The sequence below is a fragment of the Boleophthalmus pectinirostris genome, unplaced genomic scaffold (genome assembly GCF_026225935.1).
Source record: "Boleophthalmus pectinirostris isolate CB_2022bp ecotype Guang Dong unplaced genomic scaffold, ASM2622593v1 HiC_scaffold_18, whole genome shotgun sequence".
In the NCBI taxonomy this organism is placed as follows: Eukaryota; Metazoa; Chordata; class Actinopteri; order Gobiiformes; family Gobiidae; genus Boleophthalmus; species Boleophthalmus pectinirostris.
In genome coordinates this window covers 5842677-5868068 of record NW_026571133.1, presented here as the reverse complement: position 1 = coordinate 5868068, position 25392 = coordinate 5842677, and the positions used below count along the sequence as shown (strand labels likewise).

The 25392-nt window shown below is 38.2% G+C and overlaps 1 protein-coding gene across 1 annotated transcript; it reads right to left on the bottom strand.

Annotated features, from left to right (window-relative positions):
* Positions 1-1053: 1053 nt before the first annotated feature.
* On the bottom strand, positions 1054-25392 carry smo (smoothened, frizzled class receptor). Its single transcript, XM_020927406.2, has 12 exons — positions 24744-25392; positions 21919-22118; positions 19763-19972; positions 17241-17413; positions 14565-14784; positions 12804-12927; positions 12615-12707; positions 12380-12488; positions 10585-10770; positions 8443-8591; positions 7349-7483; positions 1054-6911 (listed from the first exon to the last, which is right to left on the bottom strand). Exons 1-12 carry the CDS (start codon positions 25012-25014, stop codon positions 6331-6333), a joined length of 2451 nt encoding a protein of 816 aa, XP_020783065.2. The 5' UTR covers positions 25015-25392; the 3' UTR covers positions 1054-6330.

Genomic DNA, 25392 nt, shown 5'->3' with positions numbered 1-25392 from the left:
TTTTTATTGCAAGTTTTTTTTTTTAAATCTACCTTGATAGAGCTAATATTTAATATTTAGTGTGTGGTTTTAAGGATCTTAGCATGAACAAAGGACTGATGGCTTACTCTAATGTGTTAAACATGCACATATTTCAATTATTGACTGTATTAAGCACCAGTCTACAGCCCTTGATCGGCCCTCGGCTTCGTCTGTGTTTAGATATATGGCCCTTGATGAAAAAAGTTTAGAAAGCCCTGCACTAGACGGTTTGCAAGAACCCTGGAAGTGCGAGTCCGGGCACCAGCCAATCAGCGAGGAGCCATGCAATCTGTGTTGGCAACGATTCCTGAGATCGAGAATTTAAAGCTGGAACAAAGAGAATGTTTGGTGAATTTTAACAAGTGGAAAGATTTTAATGCCCTTCTTCCTACGGGATTTGGGAAAAGCTTAATATACCAGTTAGCCCCTTTAGCAGCACATTACATACGTCACAACCAAATAGCAGCGATTGGTTAAATAAAAAAGTACCCGCCTGCTGACGAGCGAACAAATCCTAATGCTGCGAGGTCAGACGGTTTCTACGAAGTGAAACTGGCTCATGAATCAGGCTAATGGATTTCCCCAAGGATAGGTAAATGACTTGCCTGGAATGTTCCTCAGCATAGCATTACAGTAGTACAGCATGTCACCTGCATGATTCCATGGAAATAGAAAGTTAAAACAACACTTTGAAACATTCTAAATTGAGATAGCCACATTTTTTGCCATGCTGTGGATTATTATGAGCTAAAACCTAATTTGAGTTAGTAAGTAAGTATATATGTAAGTAAGTAAGTAAGTAAGCATGTTTTTCTACATTTCTCAGCGTAAAAAACACAACTAAACTGAAAACATTTTTGAGAAAAGTTACACACTGTGGCTTTAAGTTCAGTAACTAAAGACAGGACACGTTTTTCAGCTATCACTACAACAGCTTCATTTATTCACAACAGGTGTACAGGGAAATACAATGTGGTTTTGGTTATTATAGCACATAATAATGAAAGCGGTTCCCTTTTTTTTTTTTTTTTTTTTTTTTTTTTCTTTTTTTTTTCTTTTTAACGCATTTTTGTTTTTATATATAAATCTGTACAAAATGTTACTCAGAACTTAATGTCAGTCAGTTTATGTACAGTGCTCAACATAAAGACAAGAGACGACGTTTTTGTGAAGGTGCAAATTAGTAAAATAAGAATACAGTACACGTGAGGAGTGACAGACAACAGTACCAGCTCTGAACTACGACGAAGAATGCACCGTGGGGCTTTTCGGGTGGAGGGTCCGCTACCTGCTCCCTGCTCGTCTCCATGGAGATGTTATTGCTTTGCCTGAAATATTCCAGAGTATGTCGATAAATTTATCTCCTGCCATCAGGTCATTTTACAGGTTAAGTCTGTGGAGAGGAGAGAACGCAGTAAAAATGTCTGTTATTTACACTATAACTTTTTTTTTTTTTTTTTAGCAATGTTCCACTTTTAATTGAATAAGATAGTTAAGTTTAATGCCATACTGTGGAAAATTCCAGTCAACAAAATAATATCTCCATGCAGACAAGCAGATGGCAGCTCCTTCTCCAGAAATGTTACGCCATGCAGCTTTAATCATAGCGTTTTGCTTTCCAGGGAGTGAACGTAAAATGTCAAAACATCACTTAGTAACACAACAAAATACTGACGCACAAAGATATAAACTATACAACACAAATAAAAATAAAATAAGCAAAGTTGTGGGCATGAAATTTTCAGTTTTAACATATTATAGTTGCCATGACAGTGCAAGAAAAAACAAGGCTAAAAAAGGTGCACTGTGAAACATTTCAAGTGGAGGGTCTACCACCAGCTTGTCTCCATAGAAACGTTATTGCTTTGTCTAGAATGTCCCGTAATATAGATTAAACTGACCAATCACAGGCAGGATACAGGTACAGTTACAGTTCAGATCTGTGGAGAGGCGCAGCTATTCATACAAGGAATTACTGTATTTTTGAGCAAAAGAAACACCCAAAATGTTTAATGCTATATCACGGAAACATTCCAGACGAAGCAATAACATCTCCATGGATACAGGCAGCTCGTGGACCCTCTCCCAGAAAAGCTGCGCAGCGCATCTTTAAAAATTACACTTGTAAATCTAAAACTTGCTGACCCTGTTGTGTTAGTTTATCTCAGTTTATTTCGTTCATATTTCAGTCTTTTCTCAAATCTTAATGCCCAGAAAATGTTCCAAGATACGCACCGAATCTTGAATTTCAAAATGTAAATCGCAAATCTAAAAGCAATCGCCAAAACATACTCAAATCTCGGACAGATCATTTTCCAATATTGCTTCGCCCAACTCAGAAGCTCATTGTTTTTAACGTTATTTTCATACACGTATATACACACATTTAAAATCCTACAGTACAAAAACAGAAAACCAAAAACAAAATATGAATAGAACTTTAAAGGCTTTAAAGCAGACCTATTCAGAGCATTTACCCATGTTATAGTTATTTCTCCTCACCATTTACTCACTTCAAGTTGTATCTGGAGTGATTTGTACGTGTTTGAGTAATAGAGTAGCTTATTTTTAAGGTGCCATTTTGCTGATCAAGCCTCCTTTTTACCGTCCACTGCTCTGTTCTTACTTCGTTCTCCAATTTTATTTTTTTAATCAGTGATACTTAAGAGTCATTTTGGTGCAAACTCGGTAGTGTGACCTGCAGCTATCCATCAGAGGTGCCGACTCTTTGTTGTGATGACGGGCACCACAGTTTTCTAACGTGGAAGTCAGAGGATTTATTATTATTTTTGTATTAAAGGGATCACTGCACGCTGATACGAACGGAGAGAAAATAGTGCCAAGCGATTATGAGGTCTGACTTTTTTGAGGACGATGGTTTTGTGATTCAAATGTATCACTCTTTTGAACACATATTGTGTTGAGAAGAAAAACGCATTATTTTAAAATGTCCCCAGCCAACTTGCCGGACTACTTTCGTCAGCACCGAAAACGGCCAGTATCTCAGCTCAACGGACGCTTTCGGGGGTAAGTCACTGTGGATGCACGACATTGCTCACAGGGATGCCATACAAATTCATGTCAAAAAACCGAACTATCCCTTTAAAGGTGCATTGTAGGGTTGGGCGATATCCAAATTTTGATACCGTTAAACCTTCTCAGGATTTTACGGGGGTATAAGGTATTACCGTCTTATGAAAAATTTTAGTACAACTTTGGTAATCTACAAAGTTACAACGCTGTGTGGTCTATGTGTACGACCTGCAGACTCTCTGAAACGTTTAACATGAACCATCTCCAATGCGACACACACACAGAACAAACTCACCATCAGCAGCACACCCCTCTGTCACAGAAAGAACACTCATATTCCACTGAGTCGTGTCCTTTAGTCCGACAGAAGCTGAACCGCATCAGCGCACAAGGAGCGAGCTGTTTTTATCAGCACTTTATAGTTTATGCAAATGAGTCATGTGGTTTTAAGCTTTGTTTCTGTAAAACGTAAACAAATGTGCACCTGAAGCCAAAATGCTGCCAAATTGCAGAAGTACTAGTATTTTTTGGGGGGGACCAACTCGCTTGCGACCGGACTTGGCATTTTGTCTTGGTCTCCCTTATGAGCGTCATGTGACAACAGAGCAAAGCTAATCACACGTAATTTCCCCACACAGTTAAAACAAACATTATAGACACTATTAGTTTTAAATCCTGATAGCGTTAAATTGAAAATACAACCACAAATTCATCTGAGCTGAGCAAACAAATGTAGGTATCAGTAAATTATAATATTATATTAGGTCCTTATGCGCTGCAGATTTTTTAATGACGGTAATGAAACTGATACCGTTGCTAATTTTGATACCGCGGCATACCGTAATATCGCATTACCGCCCAACCCTACTGGGCACCGCATTTTTCTAATGTGGAAGTCAGCGGATTTATTATTGTTTTTGTATTAAAGGTGCATTGCTCAACTTTTCTGGTGGATCCATCACCTGCTTGTTTCCATGGAGATGTTATGTCTTTGTCTAGAATGTTCCACGGTAGAAATTACGTCTATCTGTTTCAAAAGAGACAGCTGTAGGTGACATTACAGGTCACATCTGTGGAGAGGCAATCGTATTCAAAAAGTGAATTATTGTATTTTTGAGAAATAGAAACACCTGTAATGAATAAATGCTAGATAGTTGTGGATAATGTCGCACCATGGAACATTCCAGGCAAAGCAATAACATCTGCATGGAAACAAGCAGTAACAGATGCTCCAGAAAAGTTGCGCAATAAACCTTTATGTCATTTAAGAAGAATATTGGGATTTAAAATGTCCAAATTACAACATAAAAGATCCACGGGCGTCATAGATTATAACTATAAGGCAAACGCAAACACAATAGGTCTTCTTTAAAGGCGTTTTCGATAACCTCAGTCATGTTTCAAGCCATGTACAGTTTAGCTGCCTTTGTCAATGTGGACTTTCCTTAAGTTTAGACACACAAAATAAAAATATAATAAAAAATCTCAAGACGTTTACACATATTTTACACTCTGTCCCTTTCCGTCTTTCTAAAAATCAAAGCAAAAGGAATCGTCCACCTCTGGGCACTGAAGACTGTGCACGTTTGAGTAAGATGAGAAAGTATCCAGCACTTTTTTTGTAGCTTACTCCTCGATGATGCAGCTCCAAGTTTAAAATCATGATCGTAAAGTTGAAGTTATTTGAATTCAGTAAAAGAAAAACTGTGGAAAACTGTCCCCTGCTTTTGACCCATTCTTCAGTGTTTGGAGATGTAGTCAAAAGCAGTGAAGTGTTTGGGAATCTGCGTCTCTAGATCTGGATCTTGAGCTAGGATCTTGGTCAGGAGCACCTAGCTGGAGATTTAACCTTGTGCATGTTTTTGGTTGATTGGGGAAACCAAAATAAATGGACAAAAACCTGCCAAAACAACAGGTAAAACAAGCAAATTCAACACAGAAAAAGTTGCCACTACACCACTGTGTTGCTTTTTGACAGTCTAAACCTGCCATGATCATGTAAAGATGCACTGTGTAACTTTTCTGGTAGAAGGTCCACTCCCTGCTTGTCTCCTTGGAAATGCTGCTTTGCTTGGACTGTTCCACTGTAAGGCATTTTAGGGGTGTAACGATATCCAAGTCTCACGATACGATATCATCACAGTATGAATATTTACTGTAATATGGTGGGGAGGCTCATGATTAGGGATGAAAGAATATGCAAATCTCTCAGTACGATATTTTCATGATATACATCTCACGGTACGATATTTATCGTGATATTTTGTGGAGGCGAACAAAACTGTTAATATGTGACTTTTTCCTCTTAAAATGCCTTGACAAGACTTAATCCAAAGAACTAAGACTTTAAAGTGCTTAGAACTGTTATTTCTTCTTGTAGTCTGCACTGAAATGGAGCAAAGGATCATGGTCTATGTCAGGGGTGTCAAACCCAAATTCACAGATGGCCAAAATTAAAAAACTGGGACTAAGTCGTGGGCCAAACTAAATATTTATTTAAGATTTTAAACTACATCTGCTTGTTTTCTCTTCTTTCGAGATATGTAATGTTAAACCTACTTATTAAAATAAATGTTTAATAATAGTTTTGCTTAAACATTGAATCCAGAACAAGCAGAAAATAAAATAATAACAAAATTTTAAATAATGTCTCTATATTTGCGGGCCAAATTTGGCCCCCGGGCCTGAGTTTGACATGTCTGGTCGATGTAGTTCCCTCTGTCTTGTTTTAGCTATTGCTGCGCCATAACTCTTAATTTAAGCAAAGAGACTTGTAATTCGATATATTGTGATGGTCCACGATATTATTGTGAGAACTTTGACGATACGATATCACGATATTTTGGTAATTGTTACATCCCTAATTAATATGCATACAGACAAATGTAGACACTACTAGGCCAAGTTACAGGTCAGATTTGTGGAGAGGCGAGTCCACTCACAGTCAGAAAAAATGTTTGAGAGGCATTTTTGTAGCTATAAAAGCACCTAATTGCAAGATAGATGAGTTTAATTTCATACTGTGGATCATTCCAGGCAAAACAATAACATCTCCATGGAGACAAACAGGTGACGGACTCTTGGCAGGAAAATTACACAGTGCGCCTTTATCCAACAACCATCAAAACTGTCCTTCCTGAAGTTTAAACCAGGTTTTCAATAATCAAAAATATATCAGTATTAGCTCCAATGACTTTAATTCCTGACTTGAGTTGCCACGACTACATTTGATAGATTTTCTGAATTCAAATAACTTTACCCAAAACCTCCTTCCTTTCAAAAGTCTGAGTCAGCATCCATAAGCTCCGCCTCCATCAGATTTGTCCTTGAGTTGATGGGACCAGCCCAACGCCCTCCTGGTGCTCGGGACACGGGGGCTAACCTCTCCCCCCTCTCCCCTCGTTCCCTCCTCTGCTCCACCCTCCTCCCGTATCCTCCCTGGAAATGCGGTCCGATTCCTAGATCTTCCGGTCGCTCGTTCGCAGGGAGATGGTCTGACATTAGACTAAAGTTATACGAAGGTGGGCTTTTGTAGCAGGAGGGGTACAGGTACGGCTCCTCACACGCCATCGGGTGAGGTAACGGGATCTCCTGGTACGATCCCGGCAGCACGTTTTCCTCCAGCTTGTGTTGCTGTCTCAGATTTGCCACCAGACTCGGGTGGTTGGGCAGTTTGGGCAAACGGGGGACGGAGCTGCGCCCAAATTCTCGCTGCGGGTACGGCGCTTTCTCCTCCGTCTCCTCGGTCGGACGCACTTCCTTCTTCCTCCTCTTCTTCTTCTTCTTCCTCTTGATCATTTCCGGGGAGATCTCGGCCTCCACCATCCACAGGCGGTTCCTTTCTTCCGGAGGAGGAACTGAAAGGAAGAAAGAAAATTAAGATGGAGATCAAACATGTGAAGTAAGTGAGGTAGAAATGTTAGTAAAGTAAAGGCTGATTTAAAGGCTGATTTAATTTCTATTTTTTATGTATGCATTTATTCATTTATTTATTTTTATGTATTTATTTTTGAGTAACTTATTCTTATTTTTTGTTCAAAATCGCAATATCTTTTTTCATTCTTCAATCTTTTTTTTTTTTATTTTATTTATTTGTAAAGCGTCTTTGAGTGTCCAAAAACGCGCTATATTACTACTACTATAATAATACTACTTTTTTTCCCCTGTAATTTATTCTACAAAAATGGTAAAACCCCCGCAAAAAAAAACCCATTCACTATTATCCTGAAACTTAATTTAGAATAACAAAGAGCTACTGTTTCCCTTTAAACAGCGTAAAGTTTGTGACTCTCACCTGGGGTCCCTGTGGGGGTGACTGAGATGTCCTGGGGCAGAATAGCGCCCCTCCTGGCCACCATCTTAGTCACATGCTGAGCCCAGGCTGATGACATGTCTTGGGAAGGCTCATTTATGTCAAAGTTTATTCCAGCTGAAAACACAAAGGCAATAATTACAGCAATACAAGGTAAAATTATCTTTATCTACTTAAATGGTAATGGTCACATTTTTCTATAGCGCTTTTCCACCTTCAAGGCACTCAAAGCGCTTTACAACAAGGAACCACTCACCCATTCACACACACATTCACACACCAGTGTACACAGACACTGTGGGCAAGGTGGGTTAAGTGTCTTGCCCAAGGACACAACGACAGCATTCATCTGTAGGAGCTGGAATCACACCAGCCAACCTGTGGGTCAGTGGATCTGACCGCTCAACCTGTGATGTTTATGTCGAGAGCCGGATTCGAACCACCAACCTTCAGATCAGTGGGCGAATGCTCTTACCAACTGAGCTACTGCCGTTTAAATATAAACACACAAACGATGCCCTCTAGTGGCGGAGTGGGGCATAAATGCTCAATAAAGATGACATGTTCATTAATGTCAATGGAGCTGTGTATTATAACGGCTATGGTGCTGCTAGATCTATTTTACTCAGTTGCATTTACTTGAGTGACATAATATTGAAAAAAACACATCTTGGGGTAGTTTTATAGCATATAATTTTTACTTCGACTACAGTAATATTATTTTGACAAAACAAAACTAATATTTTGGCTATAAAGTCATTAATTTGCATACACTGTTTAAATATCAAAGATTTTTGCTGAAAATATTTTTAGAAATTTGCCAAATTTGTCAAGTCTCAAAAGTGTAGTCCAAAAAATGTTATATTTTAGGTGGTTTTTTGGTGTCCATTACCTCAGACATCAGTGAAATGTGACTAATGTGAAAAATTTACAAAAAATAATTGACTGTTTTTTCAAGCGGCAGTCAAGACACCCAAGTACCTCATAAAATATAAGAGTAAAACACATAGATAAACCCAGTAATATCCAGCAGGTAATAATATACTTAATAGTAGTTTCCCATAGCAGAGACTCACCGACAGGACAGTCATGTGACACCGTGTGCATACTGAAGGACAACTCTTTCTCTGGGTTCTGGTGCAGCTCCTTCCTCATGGCGAAGGCTTTGGCGATCATCTTACTTTTCTTTATGCGCTTTGGTTCATTGTCACTTCGGCCAATTATCCTGAAAAAAAAAAACAATACAAATGTTAATGTTAATATTAATAACAAAGGTAAAAAGTTTCTTCACTTGAGCAGTATTTTTCACGTGTACTCTTTTCTGTTACTGTAGTACAATCTTGGCAATTGTAAAAGTACGTGTAACTGAGTATATTTAAGCCATGCAACTGTACTTTTACATGAGCACAATTTTAACAACAATAATTAATACTGCAAGGATGATTTAAAGGACCCATATAACCCTACTTTCTGATCTTTGTTATAATGTTGTTTCCTCATCACAAACAGACCTGGAGTTGTGTTTTGTTTCATTCTCACATGTTTAACGCACAAATCCTGCATATTTAGACTGAATTCTTCTCCCAAACAGAAAACACTCTGTTCCACTTTGTGATGTCATGTGGTGTCATGTGATATCATGTGCGCCACGGTGTTTTTTAAGCTCCTTACACCTTCACTAGAATCATTTTGATCATTTCAGCTTTGGAATTGCCAGTCTCTAGGGTGAGGGATCTCCAAACCTTTTTCCTCCGGTAAGCTACTTTTACAAAATGAAAACACGAGAGAACTACTCATTTTAACGACTGCAAGAAAATGACATAAGAAAGAGGGCAAGCCTTAGATGAGGTACAGTTAAATGCCTATAAAACATAAACCATTTTCCATTTATTAGTGCACAGAGTTAGGAACCAGTGGTAATAGTCAGGTAATTAATCAATTTTGAGTTATTCAGCATAATAAGTATAATTAAAAAATCCATTGGCGAGCTACGTGGAGAGGAGTGGAGAGCTACAGGCTGGAAATCCCTGCTCTAGGTAAAAGGTAACAGTAACTTGAAAAGTATGGCTTCATGACATCACAAGGTGGAACAGAGCATTTTGAGCTTTGGAGATGCAGACTAATAATGCAGGATTACTCAAACATGTGTGAATGAAACAAAACACAACTCTAGGTTTGTTTTTGATGAGGTAACAACATTATATCATGGATAAAACCTCACAAGAGTCAATTTGATGTAATATAGAAACTTTAATTTGTATGCTGTGACTGCTAAGGACTAGGAGTGTAACGATATCCAAGTCTCACGATACGATATCGTCACGGTACAATATTTATTGCGATATTTTGTGGAGGCTAAGAAAACTGTTGATATGTGACTTTTTCCTCTTAAAATGCTTTGACAAGACTTCCAAATACCATATTATATACACTATAGAGCGTTCTGGATTATAAGACGCACTGTCATTAAATGGTCTATTTTCGAACTTTTTTCACACCGGACTTTAAACGAAACACAACAGTTGGATGGGTCAGTGGGACTTTGTTTGTCGCGTTCACGGTGACTCTGGGCTTTGTTCAGTTGTGGCGTGTAGGGAGGTGCTGTCTGGGATCGCTGGATTGTCGGCGTGTTCGCAGTGACTCAGTTGTTCAGTTGTGTCTAGAAGTGGCACATTGCACTCGCTTTTTCGGTTCGTTCCTCCGTTCCGTTCCTCGTCGGCGTGGAGTGATGAGTGTGGCTGCGGGTGTGTTTCGCTGCGCGGTCGCTGTCTACTCTGTGCGTGTTTGCATGTGCTGCGGGTGGTGCGGCTTTGTAGTTTACTGAAGTCATGCTGGGACACCCGAGTGGATTCGTGTAAAGGGCGCTCTGGATTGCGGGGCGTGCGGTCATTTTTTGATGGGGTTGGAGGATTATGAGTGCGCCCTATAGTGTGGAAAATACGGTAACTTTAAAGTCCTTAGAACTGTTATTTCTTCTGTAGTTTACACTGAAATTCAGCAAAGGATCATGGTCTATGTAGTTCCCTGTGTCTTTTTTAGCTATTGCTGCACCATAACTCTTAATTTAAGCAAAGAGACTTGTAATTCGATATATTGTGATGGTCCACGATATTATTGTGAGAACTTTGACGATACGATATCACGATATTTCGGTTATTGTTACATCCCTAATAATCAAGTAAACTTATCAGTCATTTCAGTTGGAGTGTAATACTGACTTGAACCAGGTGCGTTTCCAGATGAGGATGGTGGCTTTGGTCCAGACCCAGGTGCTCATGGCGATGCCCGTCCCAAACATGGAGAACAGGTTGATCTTCTCCACCATCAGACTGGGCCGGTTCTTTATGGTGCACTCTGGGATCGGCTTGTTGGTCTGCGACGCTATCGTCACGTTCGCCTCACACCTGGAGGAAACATGAGAACGTGTCATTGTGGTACGCTTCAGAAGGACGGGCTGCTGTGATTGGCCACGCTCTTCTATCACGTTTATTCACGGGCCTGTTCAAACCATTGACTGTGTAAAGGAGTGGACTAGGAGAGAGTTACGTCGCCCACTCAAATAAAACTCACGGTGCTAGCAGTTACAGGGGCAAATTTGGAGCTGAGTTCTGGAAAGTGGCGGCTGGCAGGTTATTTATGTTCATTTAAAATATCTACAGTCTATGATTTAAAAAGACTAATCTGATGCACTGAGGACAAACTGGGAAAGTATTGTTTCTGAAGGATTGGTAGACATTATCATAGATGGAGTTTGTGGGGGGTCATTGAGGTCACTGCCCCCCCTAGTGGCTGAAATATATCACGATATTGAGTCTATAATATGACCAATACAACTATTTACTTTTTAAAAAATGTATTAATATTTTAAATATGTCAATAAAACAAAAGGATTGTATGAAATAAATATGAATCCTAGTCTGAACCAGGACTAAACCAGGACTAAACCAGGACTGAACCAGGACTAAACCAGGACTAAACCAGGACTGAACCAGGACTAAACCAGGACTAAACCAGGACTAAACCAGGACTGAACCAGGACTGAACCAGGACTAAACCAGTATTGAACCAGGACTGAACCAGGACTAAACCAGGACTGAATCAGGACTAAACCCGGACTGAACCAGGTCTAAACTAGAACTAAACTATGCCTGAACCAGAACTGAATCAGGACTGAACCAGGACTAATCTTGGACTTGAGAGAGAAAGATAGAAAATCCCAAGCCCAGTCCTGGTCCCTCATGTCTCAGGCCACTACAGGACAGTGCTGCAGATATCATGAGCCTGTGCAGTTTGTGTTCAGCATTGCCAATAACTCCAGTTTGACATTTAAGTTGTTACATTTTATATTAGTTATTTTTTATATCTCACGTCGGGAGAAGTAGGTGGACAGCGTACCCCCGTTTACCACACCCACTACATCCCTGATCATGTGTGATGTGCTGTGTAGTTTGGCTTTATGTGAGGCTTATGAACAGCACTGTTGTTTGTGTAATAGCATTATAACTATTCTGTGTAATGTCACAGAATAATTATAGTGCACAGTGGTGTGGACAATAAAGCGATACTTTAATTGTACAGGACAAGGTGTTTCCTTACTGTGCACATGACAATACACACTTTAAAATCTTGAATCTAATGCCCTGACGTTAAAATGTTTACCCCCCATCACAAAAATCAAACTCCACCTATGGACATTATACAACTATTTTAATAACTTAAAATTAGAAACCCTTAATTTGTCCCTCCAGAAGTGTAAAAAGTATATAAAATTGTGCATGAACAGAAAAAATAGACCTTAAAATAATACATTTAAGATCAAATTAAGTAAAATCATATTAAGTAGAGTGAAGTAGAGTAAAGAACTGATTTCTTTACTGATTTGTCATGATTTTTTCACTCTTCATATCCTTATTTTGCTCTTTTGACAGTGCGTGCTTCTCTGTGAATCTCAATTAGTCATTCACTTAGTAGTAAAACACATAAAATACAGCATAAGTGAGAAATTTAACTTACAGCACATAGTCTCTGAAGCTCTTCTCCCATTCGGCCTGGTTGAAGAAGTCATAAAAATGGCACCCAAATGTGATGAAGACAAAACCGAAAGCAAGAAATCCAAATATACCTGTAGTGTGACAATTAAAATAAAGAACAAAGCATAAGCATGTATGTTAAAAATGTTATGCAATAAATTAAACAAAATGGAAGTCATTTTTTATAATATTGTAAGCTATAAAAGAACTGGACATACCAAGTCTCAGCATCGTCTCGTTGATTTTACTGGCTGCTTTTTCGCTTAACAATCCAGGATGGTTACTCTTGATGGAAAACAATGTCATTACACCTACAAAGGAATATAAAAGAGTTGAAATACAAAATATCTATAGATTTTTAAAAGTAAGATTCCTACGTATAATTATTGTTCAGTGTGTGGTCTCACCCCGAATGAGGAAGTAACCACCAACCACCAGGACCACTCCGATCGGCGCCAACACAAAACCAGCTCTGTACTTGTAGTTTTTGTATCCGACAAAACAGATTCCGCTCACTGAATCTCCATCCACCTGTGGGAAAGATTTATTATTACTGATATTACAGCTCAAAAATGTTGATTTAGTGTAATTTCGTAGTCATTTAAAGGTGCATTGTGTAGCTTTTCTGGTGGAGGGTCCATCAAATGCCTTTCTTTGTAGAGATGTTATTGCTTTGTCTGCAATGTTTCTCAGTATGGCATTAAACCTTTCTATCTTCATAACGATCAAACCAGACAAAGTTACAGGTTAGATCTGTGGAGGGGCGACCCTGCTTACAGTCAGAATGCCTGTTTTTCTAAGTATTTTTGGGCTATAACATCACCTGTACTCAGTGTCGGGGAGTAACAGATTACATGTACCAGAGTTATGTAATCAGAGTACAAATTATGAGTAACTGTATTCAGTTATAGTTACTGTTTCAATGAGTGGTAATTGGATTACAGTTACTTTGTTGAAATAAATGGATTACACGGCGGTATTTTCCTGTTTTCACATTTTGGGCTATGTCTCCCCCCCCTCCCCCCTTTTTTTTTTTTTTCTTTCCGTAATTCCACTCATTGCCGGAAACTAAACCAGGTCTAAAACAGGACTAAAACAGGACTAAATCATGCTGCGCAAACATGTCTCCTCCTCTTCTATCAATAATATTTTTAATACGGTTAAGTAAAGTCTGGGCTTTTTATTGTCTTTTAGCAGACAAAACATCTTATGTTACGATATCCTAGTCTTTGCTTCTCTAATGCCGGGCGTACACTGTGCGATTTTTGACCCTTTTTGAGCCGATTTTTCGCTCGTGCGACTGTTTTGGGGATCGGGCCGAGTTTTGGCTTCATCGTGTGTCGTGCTTCGTGTAGTTTACATGGGGTAAAGAGAACCGATTAATGGCTCACGACCAGCTCCCGATCGACATTCGTAGGTCGCAAGAAAATCAAACTTGTTTGAAATCCAGTCGCCTCTCGTGAGGATTTCACTCTGATGAAGTTGTTCCACGAGCCGATTTGCCAGAATCTGGCAGACTGCGCATGCGCGGACACAGACGTGGCTCAGCATTGTGTCTCCGCACATCTGTGGTTTTCTAATTCCGTGGTTTTCTTCTTCGTGGTTTTCTACTTCCGGAACAACAACTTTGACAACTCCGGTCGTTATGTGAACGTACAGTGTGAGCAGGCAAGTCGCATCCGAGCATCGGTTCGTTCAGTGTGAGAACATGATTCGTGAGCTGTGAACTTTTAAACCCTGTGATTTGGTCGTACAGTTTAAGCTGGGGCTGAGTGACACGACCGAAAATATCGCACAGTGCACGCCCGGCATTAGGCAAATCAAGTAATCCAAAGTATTCAGATTACAATACTCACCTTAAGTAATTTAAAGGATACCGTTACAAACTACATTTTGGGGTATGTAATCTGTAATCTGTAGGGGAATACATTTTAAAAGTAACCTTCCCAACACTGCTTGTACTTGAATAAATATAAGGTAGAGCGGTGAAGTTACATAGTGCACCTTTAAGTACAGTAGTACAAGTAAGTATTACATTCCACCAATGATATACACTTAAAGACTTAGACAAACTTTACTGATCCACAAGTGAAATTATTTGCACACAGTAGCTCATACATCACAATAAAATATAATAAAAAGAGCATAAACATAAATGGTATACTCACCTCGGCTATAGCGAGGATGGCCACAGTGAGGACGAAGGGGATGGACCATGTGACCATGTGGAAGTACGAGGTCCGTCCTGAGAGCGGCTGCTGAGTGGTGCCCAGAGCTTTAAAGGACATGTGCCAGGCATAGGTGAGCATCACGAACCAGATGACCCCAGACATGAGCGAGTAGTACACGATTATGAAGATGGTCACGCAGGATAAAGTCTCTGAGGAGCTGTGAGCAAGGAAAACAGAGCATTATTATACTTTATTAAACACCAACATGGGAAAATTAGTTGACAATTAACATACAAACATACGTGAAAAAGCTATGAAGATGCATAACAAAACAATGTAAAAGTAAATAAGACAGATCTGGGCAGTCTGTGCAGAGTACTCACCCTCTGGACATTAAAACATAATAGTAATATTAATAGAATAGGTATAGTCCATATGTTTTGTCTGAGGTGTTTTAGGCTGGACGATCACCCAAAACATTAAAGAATCCTTGTCTTTCTTATGACCATGTGTCTAATAAACAGTTACATATGTATTTCATGTACTGTATTTTTCGAACTTTACGTCGCACTTTTTTTCATGGTTTGGGTTGTCCTGCGACTTATATATTAACATTTTCACACTGACAGTCATGACAGGATGCTCTAGGCTTGTGTGTCAGTTTTCTGAGCATGTATCCTGCAGAAAAAGCCGCTGTCCTGTATATGGTCCTGTTGCAAGTAGTGACATATGCAGCTGAAAGGGGGGGGGATGGAGAACACAGCTTCACGGTAACCAGGAGGGATTGCCATGCAACTTTCCTGGAAGTCCTTGGATGAATCGACAAAGCCTGGACTTCAGTGACAACTGAAACCATCCTGTCAGGTAGGGGTGGGCGATATCTCGATATTTTAAATATATCGAGTTTTTAAACTCGATATGAATTCTGACATATCGTATATATCGATATAATGCTTATATTTAATTTTGATTTCGCCGCGTTGCTTGTTTACCTTCTCTCTCATCGCCTCCGCGCGCCCCCGCCTCCCTGATTTTGTTCGCTCGTGTCTCCTTCACTCGTCACTATCGCCCTGAACACCGAAAGTTGGTGCCAGTGAAAAGCTTCAAGCACCACGAACCTTTTCCACCATTTACAGACAAAACCATCAGCAGTACATCCTCATGTTCCACCGAGTCGCGTCCTTTAGCCCGAAAGAAGCTAAACGAGCTGAGCTGCATGAGAAGTGCGCTGTTTATGCAAATGAGCCATGCGCTTAAGTTTCGTTTCTGTAAAATGTAAACACACGTGCGCAAAACTGCATTAAACACATTATTATCTCAAACGGGTTGATGTGGCTCTAGAGTCGTTATGTTTTATATCTTGTAAAGTTTAGCAATGTTAAGTCTATTTATGCAGAAGATTTTAATTAATCTGTTGCAGTGTAACTTGTACAACAGTGTTTGGAATCGTTTGGTTTGATCTGCAGTGGATTGTGGGATTAAACCTCACAGCTCCTCACTGCTGGATAATAACATGGATCTATTGAAATAAGGAACATCCTGAGCTTCTTCTGCTAAAGGAGCTCATGGTCATGGTTATGGTTTGGATAACAGAGTTAATGCAAAGATGAGCTTGTGTTGAGTTGTTTTATTTATGAATGAAAAGAAAGAAATATGTATTATTTCTTTTATTTTACAGTTAAATTATTATTTATGTAATTAGGGTTTTTTGTCATCTTAAATGATCTATATGAACTGCCGACCTCTTACACTTCAATTTTAAAAAAAAGGACCTTGTGGAATTTGGCAGATTTGTTTTTGCAGTTTTCAGTTTTAGGGGGTTATTTTTTCTTGAACATATATCGAGATATATATCGTATATCGAGATGTAGCACAATATATCGAGATATATTTTTTGATCCATATCGCCCAGCCCTACTGTCAGGCTTCAGAAAAGCTGGAATAATTCTAACCAGAACTGATGCTGAGTTTGACAACAGCTACACAGAAGAGGAAGTGGCGCACTGTTTCCCTCCAGAGGTCACGGAGTTGCTCAGAAGTGACACTGAGGATGAAGAATTCAATGGATTTAGTGATTTGGAGTGAGATGGAGAGTTTGCGAAACTTGATCTCTGTTGTTTATGTTATAGTTATCTGAATAACTATTCTCTTTTCTATTGTTATTACTATACCTTGCATTTCAAGATGAAATGTTGGTTCTTGGTCTATGATTTTATAAAATACACTTCCCCCAAAAAGTGAGACTTATAGACTGGTGTAACTTATATATGTTTTTTTCTTCTTCATTATGCGTTTTTTGGCTAGTGCGACTTCTACTCCAGAGCGACTTAGTGCGAAAAATACAGTATTAACATTTTTCTATTAAAGTGAAATTACACTGCTGCGTCAAGGACACGGCCAGCTTGTTATCTGGTCAGAGTCATACGTCATACTCCCTACAATGGAAGCACAGTCAGGCTTGAATAGACAATAAATACCACAATGTGTTGAGCCTCCATGTGTCTCTCCCTGTACTGTTTGTAAATACATTTCTCCTGCATTAAAGATCCAGTGTCCTGCCTCTCTCCTGAGCTACTTCATTTATTCTACAACTAAATTCAACATTAACTATATTTATAATGTTTATAATGTTTTGCTGTGCTAATATTATTATGTATTGCTGCATTGACTCACGAGGGCTCTCCCAGTCTCATGGTGTTGTCACTTTTACAGACAATTTCTTCTCGCGCTCCATCCAAGAACTGAGCGAGCCAGCCGATACTGCCCACGAAGAAGCAGGCGTTTATGTAGAAGAGGATCACAGCCGGATAGCGGTTTGAGTTCTTCCAGTCTGCGAGAAACGTGGCCTGAAACAAAACAAGGAATCTGTCAGGATTTTATCACTGTGGTAGGATGAAAAACAGTAATATCACTAATCAAAAAAAAAAAAAGAAAAGCAGCTTATACATGATCTAGTATAGATTTTTGCTGTTTTCAACTAAGTACAATTCTATAATAGTTATTTAATGTGAGAGTATATAAAACAATACTAAAATAAAAGCTTGTACAAAAAAATTGCATCCTTAAACTGACTCTAACTTGGTCTATAGAGGAGGGTTTATTCCTGCTTGTTTCCATGGATTTTTTTGTTCCTTTGACTATAACATTTTACAGTAGGGATGTAACGATATCCAAATCTCTCGGTACAATATTATCACGCATCTCACGGTATGATATTTAATGTGATATTTTGGAGAGACTGATATAATTATAGACAGGACAGGGTTTTTTTTTTATACCTTGACAAGATTTTGGTGTGAATTATTGCCATCATAATCCCAAGAATTCAAGAAAAAACATATCTCTTCATGTTGTCGCTCCTGAAATGAATCATGGGATATGTAGTTTCCTATGTTCATAAGCTGTTGCTACTATAATACCATTCATTTAAGCAAAGGAACTTGTAATTCGATATATTGTGATGATATTATTGTGAGACTTTTGACGATATGATATTACAATATTTCGGTTATTGTTACATCCCTATTTTACAGTATGGTATAAAATGTATTTTATTTCTATGGAGATTGTTCCAAAGTATAGTTTTAACTTTCTGTTTTCATAGGATCTTGCAGGTTGTGTGCCATCTCTAGAAAGTTTCATACTGTCCCTCTAAACATGCAACTTATTGTTAACTAGAAAAGCACTCAGAGAGCGCAGACCTCGGCCAAGGACTACCCCCATTTTTTATATAAATTGCGATAAAATCAGTCTTCTGGATCAGATTCGGATCAGCCTTTGGAATATGAAAGAGGATCCCATTGTCCATCCCTGAGTCAAATTTCATGGGGTTTGGTCAATAATTAACCGAGATATTGAGAAACAAAATTTTTGCCCCCATTTACCACAATGTTAACTAAAATTTCAAAGTGATCCAGAATCCAGGATTTCTTCCGGATCACCCCCAAAATGAAATCAGTTCTTCCTTTTCACATTTCCAACAAATCTTGAAAATTTCATCAAAATCGGTCCTTAACTTTTTGAGTTATGTTGCTAACAGACAAACAAACAAACAAACAAACAGACAAACGCCGGCAAAAACATAACCTCCTTGGCGGAGGTAATAAGAAATCTTTTTAACTTAAGTACAAGACCGATATAGTCCTATGAGTTTAAATTAAATTTCTCTCTAATTTATGTAATTAATGTCTGTCTCTCTCTTTAATTTTATAATGATTATTTATGTTTTGATTTGTTTTATTGTGATTTTAATGTATTTCTTATTCTGTAAAGCACTTTGAATTACTTTATGTACGAATTGTGCTATACAAATAAACTTGCCTTGCCTATGAGTATATTTCCAACACAGTGAAGTGTCTTGCCCAAGGACACAGTGTTTAAGCACTGAGGGTGTCGGTGCTAAAATATGTGCTTACAAATCTACACTACTCAAAGTACAACTACTAATAACATAACTCTTATAATTTTGTAAAAATGCAACTTCTATAGGTGGCAATTAGATCAAATATGTACGGTCTCAGCAGAGTGAAAAAGGTGCAGAGGAGGGTGACTCTGCTAGTATACACTTGTAAAAACTACAACTATCATAAACGATAAACCTTTTCGCCTTCGTTAACATTATTATTAGTATGCACGATCATAAACGAAAAACAAGAAATCCTTACATTCTTTCATTCTCATTGTTGTTTGTTTCACACGATTATAAACGATAAACTTTTGTCCCTTTGTTAACATTATTATTAGTTTGCACGACCATAAACGGGGGAAAATAAAATAAATAAATTAATTAATTCAATAAAATAAAAACGAGGAAGAAAGAAATTTCTGGTAGAGATTTTGGTTTGTAAAATATTTGGCGCAATGACTTTAAACAGTTCAACATTGTAGAAATCTTCTATAAATCTTGTATAGACTGTTGTGTTCTGGAAAATATGGAGCTCTGGAGGTGATGAATTGTGCACTGAGTTTTGTTTGTTTTAATTTATATTTAGTTTATTTATATGTACAGTGAGTGGAGTTGTGAATGCAAACTTGTTGTGCATGCGTTTGGTACCTTTTGTTTCAGCTCGTTTATTTAAAAAAAAAAAAAAAAGTAGTAGTAGTAAGTAGTTAGTGAAAACTACAACTGGCTGTTCATAACATAACTCATACTTGGTGAAACTGTAATTTTAGAGATTAAATCAGTTTAGTCTCACCAGAGTGAAGAAGGTGCAGAGGAGGGTGACTGTGCCGAAACATGCGATGTATCTGTGCATGTCACTGTGTTCTTCTTCTGTGAACAGAGGATTGTCACACTGGATCCCACAGCCCTCCACGTCTTTGTACCAACTCGACTGAATGTCTGTCTTCACCAGAGGAGCCTCACACTGGCCCGAGGTGTTGAACTTCAGCTTCTGCACCTCGTTCTGAGTCAAAGAAAGATGCAAACAGCAAAATGGTGAGACACAAATGAAGTATTAAGATTATTAATAACTGAGTTTACAAAATGATTAATTATATTTTTATAAACCATAACTTGGATAGTGGTTTGAGATATGCCTTACCTTGAACTCATTTATAATAAACAAATTAAATGTAAAGAAATATCCTGAAGAACACTATATAACTTGGAGGAGAGTGGAGAGTCAGACACCTGCTTGTCTCTATAGAGATGTTATTGCTTTCTCAGAGTGTCCCCAGGTTTGACAACCCCAAATTTAAGACTTTTTTAAGACCTTTTCACTGTTTGTGATGTTGGTTTTAAATGAAAATTAAGACCAACATCGCACCCATTATGTAGGCGATCCAATTCTAATAATGACCAGCCAACTACGGTACTATATCTAGAGTCTAAGAGCCACTGTGGATTAAACCTACACTTTCCCAGGATCCATCCATCTTCCTCCACTCTAGTGATCGTTTACTCATTGCCGGAGACGGCAGAAACCAGAAAAAGTATTGTCTGTGCATTCTCCAAATTAAACGTTCATCCACGTTACATGATTTTACGTTGTTGTCTTTTTTTCCATTACACTGCAGCCTGGTTGAGTTTACAAAAAAAGATAGGCTAATGAAATTTAAGAACATAAAGAAAAAAATAAGACTTGAACAACATACTTTACGACTTATTCAGGCCTTAATTTAGGAACATGAAATTTAAGAACTTTTTAAGACTTTAAGACCCCGCAGCTACACTGTTTCTCTGGAATATTTCACAGTATGTTATTAAACCTTTCTATCTTCATGGAGACCTCGCTCACAGTCAGAATGTCTGTTTTTCTAGGTATTTTTGAGTTATGAATCTACCTGTAATAAATGTTAAGTAGAGCTGTTTAATGTCATATTGTGGGTCATTTCAGGCAAGCAGCTACATATCCATGGAAACAAGCAGGCGATACAGTGCACGATGTAACTTTTCAGACACTTGTTTTTCTCTGTGGAATACTATTGCTGCATCTGAAATGTTCTACAGTATGGCATTAAACTTATCTATCTTGTATTTATTTATTTACTGTTGTTTTTATTACTATTGAAAAAACATGAATTCTTATAGTGAGCAGTGTCACCTCTCCACAGATCTGACCTGTAAATTGCCCTGGTCACATCACCTGCTTGGAGATAAGATCTGTTTAAAGCACAGCTGTCAAACATACGGCCCGGGGGCCAGATCCGGCCCTCCAAGACTTTTAATCTGGCCCTCGGCTGATTTTCTACTAAAATATTTTTATTATATTTTCTATTAAAATATTGTTTATTTTCTGCGGTGTTTATCACAGCAGCGTCTCCAGTGTCTCTGTACGTGGCCCCTCCCACCAGAGCAGCACAAATGAAGACTTGGCTCTTTCCAAACGCTCTTAAAGGACGATCGTTTTGACTGTTGACCGAGACACCCTCATTAGCAAAATGTCAAAAATCAGAAAAGTGGAGCCGAGTGCAGGATTTTCCAAGAAAAATTGACTTATTCCTATTTACATACAAGTCAATGTTAAAACATTTTGTTTAAATTGTATTTTTCTTAAAGATTCAGGTTGTTCATAATATTGTAATATTTTGTAAAAGAAAGAGTTCACCAATAAAAAAGATTTCTGTAATAGATTTGTGTTTCTCTGCACAAATATTTGAACTTATTGTTATTTTTGGGGTTTATATGACATGAGTTTTCTGATCCGGCCCCTTTGGGATCAAAGTAGGTTGGATACGGTCCCCGGACCAAAATGAGTTTGACACCCCTGGTTTAAAGGTGCATAACATTCCAAGTAATAACATTGCCAAGATAAGCAGATGACGGACCCTCCACCAAAAAAGTTACTTTAAGTAAGTGTATCTTTAATAATTCAAACATATTGCAGATCATAATAACAGAGAGTCTCACAGAGCAGCCCGTGGGGAACTTGTCGCAGGTGAGGAAGGTGGGCCATCCTCTCTCCTGGTCCACGATGCTGCAGGGCCCCCTGGTGGCCTCACACAGGCTGTACCCCGGCAGCTCCACTTTCCCGTTCTCACATTTGGGCATGTACACGGCGCACAACAGCGGCTGGATCACAGACCAGCACCGGGGTGCGTTTCTCAGACCTACGGGAACAAAGAAAATAGTACATGCAGTTACTCATGAGCTAGTTTACCCCTCATTGTCAACTGTTTTAAAAAACTGGACATATAACATAAACTTTTTGACTACCAGATTTACCAGGCATTGTTTGATTGTTATATTGACATTTGGAAATATCAAAATAATATAGGCCTGGATAAAGAATAAAAGTCATGCGCTATACAGATCTAACATGTTCCTATTTTATACTGTTATACTATAATGTGCACGTGAAAAGCTGAACTGTATTTAACTTATAAAGACACTAAAGTAAACAAAACACTGAACCAAAGAGATTTTATGTAAAGATATACGATTGACTGTGTATCAAAAACACAACATAATTTAACAATATTATCTGTCACAATAACATACACATAGACCTAAATACTAGGAGTGTAACGATATCCAAACCTCACGATACGATATCATCACGGAATGAACCTCACGTTACGATATTTATTGCAATATCGTGGGAAAGCTCACAGTTAGGAATGTAACAATATGCAAGTCTCTCAGTACGATATTTTCACAATATACATCACACGGTACGATATTTATTGCGATATTTTGTGGTGGCTAATATACTACTTTTTCCTCTTAAAATGCCTTGACAAGACTTAATCCAAAGAACTAAGACTTAAAAGTGCTTAGAACTTGTTATTTCTTCTTGTAGTCTGAAATGGAGCAAAGGATCATGGTCTATGTAGTTACCTCTGTCTTTTTTTTTAGCTATTGCTGCACCATAACTCTTAATTTAAGCAAAGAGACTTGAAATTTGATATATTGTGATGGTCTACGATATTATTGTGAGAACTTTGACGATACAATATCACGATATTTCCGTTATTGTTACACCCTTACTATATACTGGAAGGAAATTTGGATTAAAAAAAGTGAATGAAACTGCTCAAAACCCATCTGTTTAGAATAGTTTTAATGTCTTAACCTCTTTTATTATGATGCTTTTCTCTGATTACCTTGTTTTTAATGTGTATCTTTTTTTATTGTATTCTTTGTACAGCATTTTTTTTAATGTTTAGAAAAGCGCTTCATAAATGTATTATAATTATTAGTAGTTTATATGTGTCAAAAATGTCAGAATTTTGGTTTTAGATCCCTTAAGTTTGCATATGAGTGTGTGGTCCCCTTCACTTCACCCCTCCCTCTGCATCCTCCCTTTGTTTTGCTGATCACTCATTTCCTTCACACTTTCACTGCAGCATCAGTCGCCTCTTTAGCTTCCATTAGACACGATTAACACCTGGAAGTGACAATGCAGCCAAGTCATTTAGTCATTAATAGCAATTTACACTAGAGTCTTATTTTATTTCAGAGTAACAGGCCACTGGGTTGAAATGTAACTTTTAAATCATATAAAGAGGGACACATGGGAAATCTCATGCGTAATATGGCACTCTAATGTTTTAATAATGTTATAAACTAGTAGACTATGGGCCATTATTTACAACTGATACTATCAGCAATTAAATTCAACTAGCCAAATGAGGTTCCTTTGGTATTCCGCTAATTTATGTTATTAGGTTCTTTTTTCCGACCAAGAGTTTGAAGAGAGAGAATTGGTCAGGTATAAAAACAAACTCTACAACATAACATAAATTAAATTCTACGTTCGTATTGAAAGCATAATATTTTAAAATCCTTTTTTTTGTGCTAGACCTACTCCAATAACGTACTAATGTAGGCTAGTATTACTCTTAATACATTTACAGTACGTCTTTAGGTCTGCATATTTAAAAAAAAAATTAAACTACTACTACTACTACTGCTTTTTTTACTAAAGCCTTTTGTTAATTGTATTTTATTTTTGTTTTATCTTATTAGTTCCTGTAATAATTTTAGCTTGATGCACTGTTTGCTGATGCACTTTTATTCAGTACTACTACTACTACTACAAACTCATACTTCTAGGCTACTACTGCTCTTAATACATTTATGTCTTTAGGTCTGCATATTTTCATTTTTCTTTTCATCACTTTAAACTACTACTACTAATGCTACTACTACTACAAACTAGTGCTACTAGGCTACTACTGCTCTTAAAACAATTTTGTCTTTGGAGTGGTATACTTTTCATCACTTTAAGCTACTCCTACTCCTACTGCAAACTAGTACTTCTAGGCTACTACTACTCTTAATACATTTATGTCTTTAATGTCTGCATATGTTCTTTTTCTTTTCAACACTTTAAACTACTACAACTACAACTACTACTACTACTACTACTACTACTACTACTGTTAGTACTACTACTACTACTACAAACTACTACTACTGCTCTTAAAACATTTTTTTCGTTGGAGTGGCAAACTTTCTTTTCATCACTTAAAGATATTACTACTGCTACTTTTACTACTACTACTACCACTACTTCTACTATTACCCCAATCGACTGGCGTGCGTCTTATACCATGGCTGCCCCTGTATTTTACTCTGGGCATAATTGGGGCTCACAACTAGGCCATGGCTTTAGTTTTGTTTTGGTATGTGCCCTATAACTGATGCGACCACCCATTACGCACGACAATTTGTTACGTTTTCCGTCTTTAGGTTGGCATGGTTTCATTTCATTTTTATATTTTCCTCACCAGACCACATGGTTAACTTCTCAAAAGCCTCTTCTTGGGTGGTTGAGTCTTCGGCTAGGACCAGGGACGTGTGCGTGTAGGGCAACGGGGACCCCAAGCATGTGTTGTACTTTAAAGCTTCACAAGTTGCAGTTTTCTTGCAACGATCTTCAAAAAACGGCACGTTCGTGGACAGCACCGCGTCCGAAATGTGCGTAAAAAGCATCAACACGGCAGTCCAGAGCCATAGCATCCCACAAAACGAGGCAACAATGGGGCCCCGGGACGACATTTTAGAAGAGAGCGAAGCAACGGTGCACCAAAACACGTTTGTAGAAAGCGCGATGTGGATATGTTAGTTACGCCAGAAAAGGCAACAAAACGTCACATCCATGCGTAAAACTTTCCACGCGATTCATCTTTGCTTAAAAAAAGTTAGTAGCGTGTTTTAGAAATCCTCCAGAAATCTTTCAGTCCTCGCTGCTGGTCTGATGCGCGCTGGCTGTGCTCAAATTCCTTCATTATCCAAACGAAAATCTCTCGGAAAGTGCGCATACGCCACGGAAAAGAGCGCAAAACAATCCAAGAGTGAGAAAAATAGAAGTTGTCACGCTGAAGTTGGTTAAAATTATCCAAAAAGTTGCTCGGTCGCCCTCCCCCACTTTCCAAA

Excerpts from the sequence above, each read along its gene's own strand:
- smo (XM_020927406.2), bottom strand. The coding sequence starts at position 25,014 with ATGTCGTCCCGGGGCCCCATTGTTGCCTCGTTTTGTGGGATGCTATGG. Across the intron at positions 12,708-12,803 it reads TGGTTACTTCCTCATTCGGG|GTGTAATGACATTGTTTTCC; the intron begins GTGAGACCACAC and ends ATTCCTTTGTAG. Across the intron at positions 12,489-12,614 it reads CGAGACGATGCTGAGACTTG|GTATATTTGGATTTCTTGCT; the intron begins GTATGTCCAGTT and ends GTCACACTACAG.